At 35.1% G+C, this 16262-nt stretch overlaps 1 protein-coding gene across 3 annotated transcripts in view; it reads right to left on the reverse strand.

The window, feature by feature from the left end:
* ZRANB3 (zinc finger RANBP2-type containing 3) overlaps window positions 1–16262 on the reverse strand; it is a 47415-nt gene that overhangs the window by 17850 nt on the left and 13303 nt on the right. For 2 of the 3 annotated variants that reach the window (XR_011810539.1, XM_027461252.3), the window contains exons 3-7: window positions 8204–8222; window positions 6969–7147; window positions 4481–4712; window positions 2741–2826; window positions 39–210 (exon numbers count right to left, since the gene is read on the reverse strand). Coding sequence is in view for 2 of the 3 variants with exons in the window: in XM_027461252.3 (XP_027317053.3) it covers window positions 39–210; window positions 2741–2826; window positions 4481–4712; window positions 6969–7147; window positions 8204–8222 (688 nt within the window). In the remaining variant the exon portion in view is untranslated. Of the gene's footprint in view, window positions 1–38; window positions 211–2740; window positions 2827–4480; window positions 4713–6968; window positions 7148–8203; window positions 8223–15580; window positions 15633–16262 lie in introns of all 3 variants that reach the window. The other variant, XM_021272950.4, reaches the window with a different exon arrangement.

The raw sequence follows: 16262 nt of genomic DNA on the forward strand, positions 1-16262 counted from the left end.
CTAACAAATATGGTTTTAGCATTAAGTGGAAAATACACCTTAGCTGTGGCTTGTGGGAGGTCAAATGGAATACGTTGCCTAACTTTGGGAGGCAACTGAGTTAGAACATCATTCTTGAGTCTTCTGATCATAATTTCTCTTAAAAGCTGATGCAATTCTTCTAAATTTGAAGCTCCTCTACAGTCCCATTGAGCTCTTTTACCAAAAAATCTGGAAAAAAAATAAAAATCAGCATTAACAGTGAAAACTGGCTCTTCCAAATCCAACAGAAACTTTCAGTACGTAATTAATTTTAAAACACACAGTTAGATATGAAGGCACGCTGGATAGCAATATTCAGTGTTCCTGGTTACACTGGAGAGATGATTGCTTTCTCTCTGATTCTTTCCAACACTGAAGCCAGAGCTTTTTCAATTTTCCAGCAGTTATTGCTACCTGCAGGCCTGACTACCCATCAGATGTACACAGTCCTGTATCTCATCCCAGCTGCACTACCCTTTCTGTGAGAAGCAGAAGTTCCAGATATCACTTTAAAACTCTTCTTTCAAGGGACTAATGAAAATAATATACCATAGTAAGAATGTTCCATATTATATTATAGAGGGGAACAAATGATAGAGAAACTGACAAAAATGCTGCAAATATCACCATTAATATTTCTTTGTTTCCCCCTGAGAATTCCCTGCTAGTTACAGTCAGCTTCCTGTTTTAAATGCAATGCTATTTAATGAACAAGGCTAAATAAAGGAAGTAGGTTTAAGGTTAAAAAACTAAAGGTTGAAACAGAAATAAATTACTAAATTATTGTTCCTTTTTCTTCCTTTAGTTGTTTTCAAGGACATGTTGCAGCAGAAAGAACAGCTTTTTAGTGTCAATATTGTCAAGATGTAAAGAAAACAACTAGTACGACAGATTTTGCTGGCTTAGAGAAAAGCCCAGGTGGCATTTTCCAAGACAAAAGAGCACATTGCAAGCATGTAATTCCACTGGTAAAAATTATTTTAAAAATTTAAGAATTTTAAGCCTTAGTGAGCTTATCAACAGTATTTCATTGGCTGACTATGATCAGTTTTGGAAGGAGCTGAGGGACTCATTTCTGCACTGGCAAAGTAATGATGTAGCTCACTTAGAGGGATGACAGCTACATCCTTTACTCACCTCACTTCTTTAGTCTGTTTATATGACTGTCCTTAGAAAGGGTTCCTCCCTCCAACTTGAGCATTGGGGATAAAAGAAATGTTAGCTGAAAACTCTCAGAAATACTTTGGACCTCATCCTTAGAAACAGGTACCTATGAACACCTAAGTCAAAAAACCATTTTCATGGAAAGTTCTGTGTAAAACAATCCCATCAAGTTTATTACCACAGGATGTTTTGTTTCAGTCATTAAGACAAAGTTTTTTATTGAGAGCTTGCCAAACCCTGAACTTGATTCTTATTACATTTATGCCATTCCAAAAATAAGATAATCATCTATGATTGTGTAGTTAACCATGCTGTACCCACGCACACTTGTGGTGTGAAAATTACACATGCATTCAGTCAAAACACCATGGAAAAAATAGCATTTCTCTGTCTGAAAATTAGGCAGCACCCTTCCTTGTTATTAAAAGTTTAATGCTGATAAAACACATATGATGAAAGAAAAACCAAGCTATACCAAGCTATATGAAAATGAAACTGTGTAATTATTACTGTAAAAAAAATCTAAATGCTAGACAATTTCGCTGACAAAATCTACTGTTCCAAATATATGTAAAATTGTAGATAAGAAATTTTTTGTAAAGGTTCTTCCCTTCTCAAAACTTCTTTCATTCCAGATTGCAAAACAGATTCAGATGGGGAAAGCTAAGCATTTCATATCAGAACTTCTTCTGTCCCCTCTATTTTGGAATATATCCAGAGAAACTGATCATTAAACTAAAGCTGAGGAAAGCAAACAGAGGGGTATGGATACTCATGAAATTAATGATTTTAAACACATGAAATATGAAAGCACATGAAAGATGCAAGGGGTAAAAATGGGTTAAAATTTAATTAGGAATGTATTTGAAAGAAGCAAATAGGAGACAAGGTAGTGGACAAGAACTTACAATGCCCATATTCAAATCCTGAAACTGAAGTACAAACACACTACCAGGCTTTGAGGAATGTCATGCCTTTATCTCTTTTTACCATATACGGTGTTCTTTTCTCCAAGTGTTAAGGGACAGTAAAAAGTTTGGATCCCATAATAAAAAGAAATGTAAATTATTACATGATATGCATAAAGGACTGACAATCAAAAATTAAAGTTTCAGCTTTAACTGAAACACTAGCTCTAAAGGTAAAACATACACATTTCATACTAACAATGGTAAATTTGGAAATCATTTTACTTAACAGAATGTTGGCACTTCCACTTTCTCTCAAACTTTAATAGCTTCCAATTTATTCTTTAAGTAAAGTCTTCTGTCAATTTAATCCTCTCTCCAAATCTTCCTAAACACTGACAAAAAAACCTGTGTGGAAGCCAAGCTATCTTCTACGTTTGTACAAAATATGTATTTATACTTTTCCTCTGCAAGGTCCCTAATTCTCTTTGATGGAGGAGATGTTATCTGATCCTATGTCTACAAACACAATGGCAAACATACAGCAATAGAGATGCTATTTATTGATTCTCTCATTTCACATGAGAAGAAAATCAAAGACACCAAAGACAATTAATAAGAAAATAAAAGGACAAGTACAATAATACCTGAGATGAGCATTGCAGTATTTCTTGGCATATTCATTCCAAGTTCCGAATCTTTTTGGAAAAAGTGCCTCAATCTGCATGAAAAGCTGTAAAAAAAAAAAAAAAAAAGTGACAGTGACAAATTGCCTGTAAATGTAAGACTATTCAGAAATAATTCTCACTTATTACATGATTATTGCATTAAGCTTACATTCAGCAGTTGCACAGAAAATAACTAGCTCAGCACATATGCAAAGGACATTTTTTAAGGCTATGCTCATGTCTTCAGGCAGGACTGCTGTATAAAGCCCTCAAAGAGCAGAGTACCTGAACACCACAGCGGTGTTGGAGACTTGGAAAAGAAAAACTGAACAAGAAAACATGGACAAGAAGATATTCTTCCTAATAACATAACATTTGTGATTTGCCAGGTACATAAACTTCTGCAAAGCATCAGTGCAGGCATTCAATGCTCTGTAGTGGCAAGCAGAGTCCTGTTTCTTAAAAGAATGAGTGGGATTTTCATGTACTAAGTTCTACTTTAAAAAATAGACAGTGTCATTGAGGACCAGAAATTCCATACCTTTTGTCACAGCTGAGTAACAGGGATAGGGACAGGAACAGTTTACACAACCTTAACCAGAAAGAATCCTACCTTACAAGCTGTTTTACTGTCAAACCTTTCTGGATTCAGCAATGAATCCAAGACCCATTGCTAAGGGAGAACAGAGAGGACATCAAGACAGCATTAGTCTGGAAGGCTCTCTGTCTTTCCCTGTTATCCTCTTAAGTCTACTGTACATTTTGGACTAGATGATCTCCAGAGGTCGCTTTGAACCAAATTGTGATGGGGAGGTTCAGGTTGGAAATGAGGAGACATTTATTCTCAGAAAGAGTGGTCAGACATTGGGACGGGTTGCCCAGGGAGGCTGTCACCATCCTGGGGGTGTTCAAGGAGAGGTTGGACCTGGTGCTTAGGGACATGGTTTAGTGGGTGACATTGGTGTTAGGGAGGTGGTTGGACCAGATGATCTTGGAGGGTTTTTCCAACCTTAACGATTCTGTGATTCTATGAAATGCACAAATATTATTTTAAGCCCTCTACATTCCCTTGATAGAAAATTAGATCCTATACTCCATTTATTTCTACATTTGATTAAAACAAAACAAAACAGTTTGTTGGGTTCATTATAAAATCCAAGAGATTTTTGTTTCTACTCTGCTCCTCCCCAGTTCCATAAATTGATCTTCCATCAAGGAAAATTCATCATTCTGGAGAGCAACTAGCACTAGATAGATTTTTTCCACTTTTGCCATTAGCAAAATTTTGCTATTAGAGAATGTTAGCAATAACAAAAAGACCAGAGAGAAATAAATTACTGCCTATATCAGATGAGGATATAGAAGACTTAATGCAAATTTGTGTCTACCAAGGACTCTCTTATCCAGCAGAAATAAATAGTTCTCTCCTCAAATCCTCTATTTTCTATTTCAGCCAACAGTCTGGTCTATTATGAGAAAGATTAATTTCTTATAAGAAACAGTCCCAAGTCACCTGTTCATAAGCCTAAAAGGAGTTTGTAAAAACATCAATACAATCAAATTAAAGAACACTTTTTTACTTTCTCATTTGTGCTTCCTAACATAGCTAGTGACCTGCTTTATTTTCTAATGCATATAATTGTACGTATTCAAGAAACTTACAAAATTGTAAGCTCATTAGTGATACTATCCCTCAAAAAAGCACAGCATGTCAAATACCTCTTCAGGTCTTCCCAGAGCAGGAGTTCCAGTAAGAAGAATAGCTCTAACAGCTTTCTGCACAATTGGCAACAAGATCTTGCTGCGGGTGGCATTTCTGGATTTCATGTAGTGTGATTCATCAATCACAACTACCTTAAAGTTCTGCTTGTATAACGTGTCTACTAAAGTCTGGGCATCAGAAGTTAACAGGCCGTACCCCAGAATCGTCACTTTGCTGGTTGATATTCTCCTAGAAGAGAAAATCCAGAAGTTGTCTTAGTAAATTTTCATCGTAGAAAAATTAATATAGCAATGGAATTATTAATTAGTATAGTTAGCTTAGTTTAAACTAAAACTGATTTTTTTAAGCAGGTATGTATGATACCTTTTAGATTGGTTAATTAGTAAGCTGTCAGGTTGGCTAATAATATAGGCTTTTCATTTAGAAGAAAATCTAGCATATGACACTTCTAAATCACACACATTTCATAACCATTTTCAGAAGACATTGTTGTGTGAAATGAGCAGCTAAGTAACACCATGCCCTTCTCTCATTCGCCCTCATCAAAGAGGCAGAGGGAGAAAATACAATGAAAAAAACTTTGTGGGTTAAGATAAGGACTTTTTTTTTTTAAAAAACAATTATTTGTAAATAATTTCTTACTATTCGTGTAAGAACATACCCAGGCCCAAGGCATGAATTGTTTTTAAAATCACTAGAGAGCACTGTGGCCCTTCAGAAGCCTTTGAGCAACACACGAACACTTAGTTGTTAGACAAACAAGTTACCAGAACTCGAGTCTTAGCTGGTCTGTCCATCTGTCAGACACTACTGCTCTGCTGGCATGATTTTTATTTGTTCCCCAGTAGCAATGGATCAAAACCCAATCAACTAAGTGGAATTTTTTTACAGTACTTATGCAGAAGAAAGTACGTGCACATGCACATTCATGCTTCTGGATATGGAGGGAGAGGCAATGGTCAGAGTACTGGCACTGTGGCCAACACTTTGCACCCTCTGGCTGCTACTGCGCAGCAACCAGGAAAACAAGGATTTCTCCTCCTCTGTGGAACATGGTGGAAAAGAAATTAGAAATAAAATTGTTTATTATTAGTTGAAAGTTAATTCAAGAAATATCTGCTTTCAAACGTAGTTAGAAATTTAGACACCCTGAACTGATTTCTGAGTATATTTTAACCTATTCACATTAAGTTAAACAACATTCAAGCAGTAAATTTCATTGTTGAAGTTTTGAAGAAAAGCAAAGTATTGAACTGAGAGAAATCAAAGGCTGAACATAGAGAAGCACAATTTCCCGAAGTGCAAAACCAAGTGTAGCTGCTCTGTTTTTGCAAAAATTTAATTAGCTCAAGAGCTACCTCACTTACAGCTATGAAGCTTCGTGGGAGTTAAACAGAAAGCCAGGGTTTTTCCTCTTTTATTGTTATGAACAAAAGTAAGTAATAGTGGTTACCGTCTACTCCTTTTTTTAAAATCTCACGATAAAATGAACAGAATTCTGTTTGCCACTTACTTTTCCCATCATTTACCCTTATTCCACATTTCTCCTTTCTGCATTTAAAACTATAAGCATGGAGTTTGTGTGCATTTTAGCTGAAGAACTACAAAAAAAAGGCTCATTAAATCTTTATTTTATTTCCCATATTCCTATGAGAAAGTTATATTTTGACTATCAGTAGCAACTATCCCTTGATCAAGCTTTTAATTTATGCTGTTACCACAAGGAAGGTTCCAAGCTACTGTCTCATCAGCATGTCTTGGCAGTTAAGTCACTTTCTGATACTCCCCAGAAAATGTGGAGATCAATCTTCTAAATCCACACATTTTAGAACAATATCTTGACATTCCCATGACATCAACCACGTCATTTACAGTAAAAGAGACTAAAAAAAAATACCTTTGTAATTGAGTGTTTCCTCCCAATAGGAGAGTTATTCTAACAGCACCCAAGACTTGTAGTCACACACTGATGAATTTATGCTATTAAGTCTAAAGATAGAAAGCTCAGGTCACAAGGACCTTTGCAGTTACTTAGAGAATACTTATTTTAACTTCTAAATTTTGTCAGTGCGTTAAATATAATATTAATGGTAATTACTTCCTTATTTTATAATGCATACCAGAAGTTTGCAAAAAATGTGCTCAAACTGTTTTACAACAAATAACAAATCCTAGCTAATTCAACAGAGTTGACACAGAACTGAATATGTTCAATGAGAGACACACTAAGGTAACCAAATTTTAAGCAGACGACCCTTGCTACTGTACAATCAGACCTCTCAGTTTCAAAGGAGATGAAAAACAAACATAATTCCAACTCTCAACTGGAAGATATAGCACCTAATTGAAATATCTTTTATTTTGCTGGAATCCTTACCTTCCATTATGGCCATAATATATACTGTACCTTTTTCACATATATACTGGAATCAGGTCACAGAATGAAACAAGCCTTTCCATAGTTCATTAATGAACTTTACTCACCCAGTATCGGTTTTGTTCTGAATGATGATAATATCATCTGGAGAGAGTTCTGGAATCCACTTCTCCATCTCATCAACCCAAGGGTATCTCAGAGATGAAGGCACGACAATTAAGAGAGGCCATTCCTTTTTGTAGTAGTAGGAAATGGCAATTGCTTGAATTGTTTTACCTAAACCCATCTGGGAAAAGAAAAAAAAATTAGAAGTCTATGCTCAGAAAACATACTCAAGTCTCAAGAGCCTCTCTATTTTGCAAAAAAAGAACCAGATGCAGGGAACAAAACCAAAGAGGTAGTTCCACAATATATATTTAATCGTCAATTTGTTACTACGGATAATCTTTCATGAAAAAAGATACTTCTCTTTAACAGGATTAATACATATTGCATATTTGGCTAGCTCATTAAAGGTAAAAAAAAAGCATTTCCATTGATTTCAGAAGGTTTTTTACTCATGGCTTTAGTAGGATGGACTATAAGGGTAATCAAACCCTTTAACTTGTTAACCCTTTAACAAGTTAACCCTTTAACTGCCAAAAGCATTTTAAAAAGACTACTCAAAGGAAAGATAATTCTTTCTTGAAGTTGATTTTTCTTCTAGCTCCTTTTTGCTAAATAATATCCCAAATTATAAATGGGAAGCTACATCAATCCTCAATCATTACCTCTTTTTCAATAAGGTTTTATACATCAATTAATGTAAAATAAAATAATTATACCCTATTACAAAAATGCTTTTTTTCTGTAGTAAGAAATTCTGAACTCAGATTTCCCTAATATGGCATAAATTCATATATTTGAAAATGTATACAGTCATGAATTTCATTAATAGTACTTGTCCTTGTTACAAAAATTCTTCTTTGGAAGCATACCTCTGGTACACAAACGTCTCCTAACCCATTAAAAAAGAAAAAAAAAAAGTTATCTATACAATAATAAAGTGCTAAAAATAAAAATAAACTGCATTAAGATTTTAAGGACCTAACAGCATATGAGATTTAGCCTAAGTAGAATAAAAGTACCTTTCAAAGCTTTCTCAAAGCTTGTCTTAATCTTGTGTCAGATATATATATTTTTTTAATTAGGTATTTTCAGAATATCTACTGAATATTATATGAATTGGGCTTCCTTCACTGCCAACTGTTCTGCCCACATCCCCCAGACAAGAAAAATCACATCTGAATGGAGTACATTAAAACAAGAAAAATGGTGTTAAAGGAACAGGAACATAACTTACCTCATCAGCAATCATACACCTAAGCATGAAATGAGAAGATAGGGGAAAAAAAAACAGAAACAAACAGTAAATATAACATATGAATAAATACTTATAAATTGTTTGCTATAAATTTAAGTTAAGGATTTACCAAAACCAAAGGGTTTCCTCTGTCACCAGATCAAAAAAGGTAGACTTCCTTTCTACAGCATCCTTGATAACAACTATAAAATTTGGTATAAATGTAAAAATAAGCATACCACTTACTCTAGTTTTATATTCAATTTATTAGTACTAATAAAGAACATGCATAGTGAAATTGAATTGCTGCTTTGGTCTAGTGCTATATTAAATATAATCTTAAGAGACATTTTCAGGTTGTGAAGTACATCTTCAGTTTTGTTGTCTTTCAGAAACAGCAATGTTTTTGCTGCTTCATGATTAAGATTGTTTATTTGATTGACTGATTTAGAAAAGGCTGATTTCCAGAACAATTTGTGTTGAAATAGAAACAGACACCTTCTCAACCCATAACTGTACTAGCTAAACCATTAGAAAATGAACTCATTTTTTTTCCATTTTGGATCATTTAGTTTATGCTACTCCATGTAAAGACAATAATGACGAGTCTACAGGCAAAACTAGCACATGCTTTACATTTTCTACATATCAAATGCCATCTTTGATATAAATTTCTTACAGGTATTTTAAGTTGCCTTAACTCATTCTTAACTCATATAGGATCTAGGGAACTTAGGAGCACACAGAAGTTTCTTCATAAAATTTTTGAGACTGGATGAAGGACAAATGCGATTATTTGGTGGACATTTAGGGATTCCATTAATTGGATAATGCTACAGCTTTCCAAACACTTGCCCTCAGCTATTTCACAAACTTTTACCTCTGCTATTTTACAAGCTTATGCAAGCTGGGGAAAAAAAATGAAAATAATAAAAACAAACTACAATAACAACAACCACAAGAAAAAGCACAAAAACACAAAAACAAAAAAGCAAACAAAACCAACACCACAACAAAAAAGCTTATCCAATTTGAAAGCATTATCTAAAGAATTAAGAAAGTTTGTTCTAACTCTAGTAATTACTAGATGAAATAACTACATTCAATTCACACACCAACAAATTCAGAGGAAGACAAATTCCAAGAAAAAGCTGTGAACATAATAAAGAGGAGTAGAAAAAACAATCTACTCCCTATAAGTCATCATTTGCTGCAAGACATAAGTTTCCTTTTTTCCCGTAGCAACAGCAGACTGCGTAAAACTATAGGCTTACAAAGAATTTTCTGAGCAGAATCAGCACCGGGAGTTAAGAAGCAAGATCTAAAATAAGCTCAAAGTGTAAATTTCTGCAAGTTTGGAAGAAATGTCAGAGTTCAATAGCAATACCTGCTTGGGTTTCAGTTAAGAAATTGGCAATTAGATGAATCTTCCAGGTATTAACTAATCTGGGTAGCTTTTCAAGCACCATATCATTTTCCAAATTTTCATAAAAAGCAGTGGCAGAATAATTCCCACCACTTCGTTACAGTGCCACACAAACAGCAGAGGCTTAGTCAAACCATTGGCAAATATAGCACGGGGTGCTGTTGCTTGAACAAATGGCAGCAATAGATTGACAGCTGTATGCAGTCCATCACTGTGCTTTAGGACTTATATATGTTTACCAACAGGTGAGCACCAAGTCTCAGAAAATGAGATACTTTGAGCTCTAGAAGGGAACAGACTTTGCAGGCCACTCTACTTATTTTCCCCTGTCTCAAGGAGAAAAAGCAAAAGACTTCTGCCTTGGTTTTTGGCTTCTCATCCTCAGGAGCCTTCAGTCAGACCCAAAATAGTCTTGATGAATTGCTCTGGATGAGTTTCTTACTGTGTATTCCCACCCACTGCATCTTCTGAGGAAACTGGAATTTCTCCTACTCTTATGCCACATAACTAGACATGCACCCAGTGCACCATGCAACCCAAGTGAAATGCTGATTCCATGAAAAAATTGGAGGCCTTCCAGGTCTCTGTATCTATATCTAAATTTAACACATGAAGATATAAAAATTCTGTATTTTGATAACCTTTTTTTTTGTGTTTGTATGTCAGGTACTTGGAAGTTCATGCAGCTGCCCAACAGCACAACAGAAGCCCTCTTTTCAGCACAAGCCACAGCCGCTTTACATTAATGATTAATGCCTGCAGCAGCCCCATCAGCTGTGACTGTAGTCAGTAACGTATCTTTTACCATGAGCCCAAAATGGATGGTTCTGGGGCAGAAAATGTACAGTGGGACTTTACAGACATGACGTGCGAGATAACAATTTGATATTCTGAGAAATCTGGTATACTGTCGTTTACTCATTCAACCTGACAGGTTCAACGTCAACTAATTGCAACATTTTCTTTCAGCTGACATAAGAGTAACTCAAAACATATCTTATATAACTCCAGTTTTTATAAATAACTATCTACTTGTAATAATTTTGTAACAACACCCCCCACTCCCCAACAAAACCCCAGCTTTAACCATATATTTTTTCTGATTTTTAGATGTTTTTCACTTCACGCTTGGTAGGGATGGAGTGATAAAAGCAAAGATTGAAAACATAACAAAATAAAAACACCAAATCTGCACTGATTTACAAAAAGGCAGGAAAAGAATATTTTTAGTGGCAACTCATGTCTGTGGAGCCTTCATGTTTGTGATTTGCAGCCAGGTGAATACATTTATTTGCAGAAAACCAATAAAAAATTCTAATTTTAAAATAATGCCAGGTTTGTGGTTGTTTGTTTTTTTTCCATGTAATACTCTTAGTTAATTGCTTCAACTGTAGTTTAGAAAACAAATCGTCTTTCCTGCAGATTCTTTAAGAGGCCAACCCCTTTCAGATTAATCATTTTTTAAAAACAGTTTGAAGCCTGAAATCAGCTGGAATGTACAACAACCTAATGTTGCAGGATTTATTTTTATTTTTTTTAACTCCTTAAACAGATACAGAAAATGAGTATGAAAATGAGAATGCCAATCTGCTACAGAGCAGAGGCATCTCAAGAATAAACCAAAAACATTCCTCAACAATACAGTATGTTTAATCCTAAAGAATAACAGAGCAAATATGTAAATACAGCAATATCCGAAAGTGTGTTGCATCTGAGTAGCATCTGCTAGTAAGGAATTGTGGTAAAGAGAACAAGAACACAAATGTTCCTTGCCAACTTACACTGACAAATGCAGTATTTCTCAGCATATCAACTTACATTTTTAGCAGAGTTGCATAAATAAATGTACATCATGTCACTTCAGACATGCATCTTCTATGTAGAGGCAATAAATCTACGTTAACATGAGCCACAGATTTTGAGAATTTAAGCGAGAATATCTAAGATGCCATTGTACTATTTTTTGGCATATGTGACCAACTACTTATACCTTCATTCCTTATTTCAGAGTAACAAGCTAAAATGAAGAAATTCAGAGTCATTTATGGAGTGGTCTGACCACTAAAAGCTAAAGAGCAATCAAAATAAAAAGCCTTAAAAATTTGTCAACCACTGGAACAGGAGTTTTTTTCCACTAAACAAGTTGTTTTTTTTTCCATTAGTTTACTGTAGCCACTTAAACTTTAGTGACTTGAATACCTGCAGAACAACAGGAAGTTGTTCTGTTTTATTGTTTTCAAACGTTTTCACACTGTGCACATAGAATCTTCTGCTTTCGTGCCTATTAGCTTCAAATTAGTATGTCTTATGTGAAACTTCTAATGAAGCAGGGACAAAAGTGTTGGCTTTAAAATATTTATAGAAATTCAGTTTTGTTGCTGGTAAATGAGTGGAAGAACAAAGTCACTGCCATCTTTTTATCCATATAATAGCCACTCCTAAAAGATAAACATGGTAAAATGATCAACACAGCTTTAACTTCCTTGATTCTGCAGTAACAATACAAAGAGATCCCACAGAAACACCTATTTGCTTAAAATAGCTACATAATTAAGGACAGCAGCAATTAGAATTCTCATCAATACTCTAAATTGTAGCATAAGAAAAGTTGCTATTGACACATTTCCACTCTCTAGCTAATCTGGATTTTAATGTATACTGATCTATTTCTACACCTATCAGAAGAGAATTTTTTCACAGCATTTCTCAAAAATAGTAGTTTGCTAGCATACTGGACATTATTATTTTTAACAAAGCATTATCCATATTTTAAATAGTGGAAACTTATCTGGTCACTCGTGCACATTTGTCTAAGCTACTGAAAAATGCAAATTGATTCATAACATAAATAAGCTTTACCTGAACTTTGCTAAGCTCCTACACTGTAAGTCTGACTCTAGATTTTGCTTTTAACAATCATTTTCATAGCCTCTCTTGACACTATTCACATTTCCAGCTGTGATTCTAATACTCAGCACCTTGCTGATTATGAAGAGCTGGGTCTGGTGCACTTCTTCCTGCTGGGCAGCTATTGATAAAGTTTCCTGAACAGCCCTGCAAAATCAAGTAACATTAGTTGAGAAGTATTAGAATTCAATGGAAACCTAGAATGAATGTACATCGGGTAAAATAAACAGATATTAGAATGACAAAAGGAAAAAAAAAAAACAACTTTTTTTTTTTGTTTGTTTGTTTCTTTTTTGGTGTTGTTCGTTTGTTAGATAAAGATATCATCACTTTTCAGGGGAGATGGAGAAATATAAACACCACTATATAACATATTGGTGAATGCCACCCATCCAGAATACTGCATCACATTTTGATCATCCACATCCCACTGTCTTCTGACAAATTCAAGCCAGAAGAGATGCAAGAAAGATCTACTAGAAAGATTAAGGGAAAACAAAGCTACCCTATTCTAGCTGAAACCAGGACACCATGGTAGGAGACACCAGTAGAGAAACAGTTTCTTCATCTCTGAAAGTAAACGCTGACATGGAATGCTTATTCCTCCCCTCACTGTTCTGTAAATCCACAAAGAAGAAAAATTCCACGGGTAGAAAGTACAACAGTGTTGGTACATAAAATACTTGGCTTACATTTAAGCTAGAAATTAGAATGATGTTCTTAATCACACTAATAACAGTATCTGTAAAGAATCCTGGGGCAAAAAAGTAATTTAGTACAAGGCGGAACCGCAATTGTGCTAGGAATTCGTACAGTGTGGATCCTTCCAGCAACAGAAACTTCAGGACACAGGTGACCTCCAATTCTATGTTCCCACAATGACAGTACAGTTTCTGTTAACAGAATTACAAAAGATATGGTACTTCTACATACAACTCACACCCTATTAAGTCTGGGTCTCTTTAAAAAGTACTATAACTCAACAATAAATCCTCAAATGTAGTTGTCCCCTATCCATTTTGCAATAATTTGCAGTAAAATCAAAGTGGGGAAACTACTAAGCAGAGGAAAGATGCACAGCATTGGAGGCCATGCAGATTCTGGAAGCAAAATTATCTCTTCGTTACCTGAACATAACCCACACTGCTTATGAATCACAATATTTTTGCTTTTGTTAGTATCATCAGAAGGGAAAGTATAATAATTGTCACTTAGATACTTATTGAATTCTGCTGCAAATGGTTGTGGCTCAATAGTGATATTTGCTATTTAGTTAAGTATTAATTCTCTTCCCTCACTCAATGCTGAAATAGCTTTGTATTGGATTTTTGTCCTATGCTTGCAATCCATACACCTTTCAGTCATTTAAACATTTGACTAGACACATCACAGACTGCTATGAATCAGGTGCACAAAGTTGTTTTTAACACTCCATTTCAAGTATCTGAATGTGTTAGGTCCTGTTATGATACAGTTTCCAACATGAATCACTGCTTTGATCCACACCATTCACATTCAAATCCCTGAAGTGCTACAGTTTCAAAACTGCTGATTTATGTCAGCTAACTAACATTATCAGCACAACTAACGAAGTTTTGACATTATACACAAGATGAGTTTATGATGCAGGTAGAAGTTAATAAAACCAATGTTAGTAGAAATTGGGTATGTTCAAGTTATATTATGACTTGATGCGTTTCGGAGCATTAAAACTCTGTAGTTTTCCCAGTTTTAGATACTTAAACCAGCTTGCTTAACCTAGTTGGTATATATCAGAGGTCCTATATTTGTTACTCTAAAGCAACATAAAATAGCTTATATTACCGAGAGGGAAATCGTCAAGTGTCCCAGTTTATAATCACAGCAATTAGTTTTGAAATGTACAGAATTTCCCTATCATTAGAACCCAGATTGTACAGAACTCATAAGATCCAATAGTCACATTAAACTGGTAAGAAGAACTACTTCACATTTTGCTTTACGTAACCTTAAAAATATGCAGCCTCTATTTATAACAAACTTCAGTATGTTCTATATTACTGCAGTCAGACAAGCTGCCAACACGAACATAAAGGTTTCATGCTGTCAAAGCAGAAGAAACAGATCTTCAGATACACTGAAGGGACAAATACGTATTTTTGTTTCACATATTTTGACTGCAAGAAGACAGACTTCTTGTTCTCTGAAGTTCAATTAGTCATTTCCTCTCAACTGGTAGTTACCCAATTTGAGCTTCATCATTCATATCCCATCTGTTCATATGACACCTTAATAATAGCTCTATCCAAGAATACAAATCAGAGCTATGATACGCAGTTCCATATCCTGTTATAAGCTCAGCCCACACGGTCAAAAGTTTCTGAAAACCAGGAAAAAGCATTTGAGATGCCTCAGTTACATTTCCCATCAGTGAAAAAGTCCAACCATGAAAAAGTATCACAGTCAATAGCAAGTTCTCTGTTTCTTCCCCATTTAATTTCTAAATGTTTGCCGCCTTCACAGTGAATCCCATGGCTACCACTTGAATCTCTGTCCATTTGTGAAGAAATTCTGCTATTTTTTCTTAACAGAAAATCTCATCAGAATCTCACTGTGGTGCACTGCACATGCTGCTATAAACTTCCTAATATTCATGAGCCATTCACAGGTGTAGGCTTAGCAGCGGGCTTTGGACACAGCTTTCCATGTATTTTCATAAACAGAAGGGAACCACCCAGTCTGATTTCCACTAGATTTTAATAACCTTTTCATTTCAAGATGTATTAGCTTTAAAATAAAACTAAGAGAAAGTATCCTGGTAAGTGAATATGCATGCAAAGCAGAAAGAGCAAGAAACCTATTGCGTTGGTTCACCCCACATGCATGTAGGTCTGAAACCTTTTTGTAGATCCCCACACAACAGAATACAAACACCTAAAGCTGTAATTTAAGTGACCACACAAAGCTGGATGAATCAGAACCCCAGAACCAGATATTCAAGCGTTAGCAAACACTATCAAAACAGTCTTGTAAAGGTATCAAGCGCCAAGCAAAAGTGCACTTACAGAAGGAAGCAACCCCAAACCCACGTCTAAGAAAGCTCTGGTCAGGAAAGCTCTGCCAAGAGAGAAGGGATAATTTTTCAAACCTCACAATGCACAGGAAGAGCTTCTGGTTATATTGATGTCAAGAAGACTGAGCCAGCTTTGTAAAGAATAAGGAGAAACAGATCTTTAACACTGTATGCAGATGAGATTGGAGAAGCAGAACATTTAAATGAAAATCATTTCTATTTCTGTGTGTATGGGTTACATTCAGGTCATCCTTCTGAAATGGTATTTCGATATTACCAAGTAAGTGATGCCATTATAGCTTCTTATATTAATTATGACTACTTCAGCAAGGTATCTTTGCAAAGACAAAATCTCTTTTTGAACTTTCTTCTTGGAAAAATACTGATTACCAACACGCTGACATATGTGAGGTTTAACCTTATAATCTATATAATTTATATATAGATTAAAAAGAAATATGTATTTAACCACGAATAAGTCACACAGTGCTACACGTTTCTTGTAACTACAGAAATATTTTGCAATAATATTCTCCCTAAAGTAGACAGTTCTGCCTCCTTATGCATCATGGATTAAAAGTTGAAGGGGATATAGCAATACAATATACTTATTGCTTGCTTGTGGGGATAATTTAACCTTTTGATTTATTTTCAACATCTGTTTATCCAGAAAA

The sequence above is a fragment of the Anas platyrhynchos genome, chromosome 7 (genome assembly GCF_047663525.1).
Source record: "Anas platyrhynchos isolate ZD024472 breed Pekin duck chromosome 7, IASCAAS_PekinDuck_T2T, whole genome shotgun sequence".
Lineage (NCBI taxonomy): Eukaryota > Metazoa > Chordata > Aves > Anseriformes > Anatidae > Anas > Anas platyrhynchos.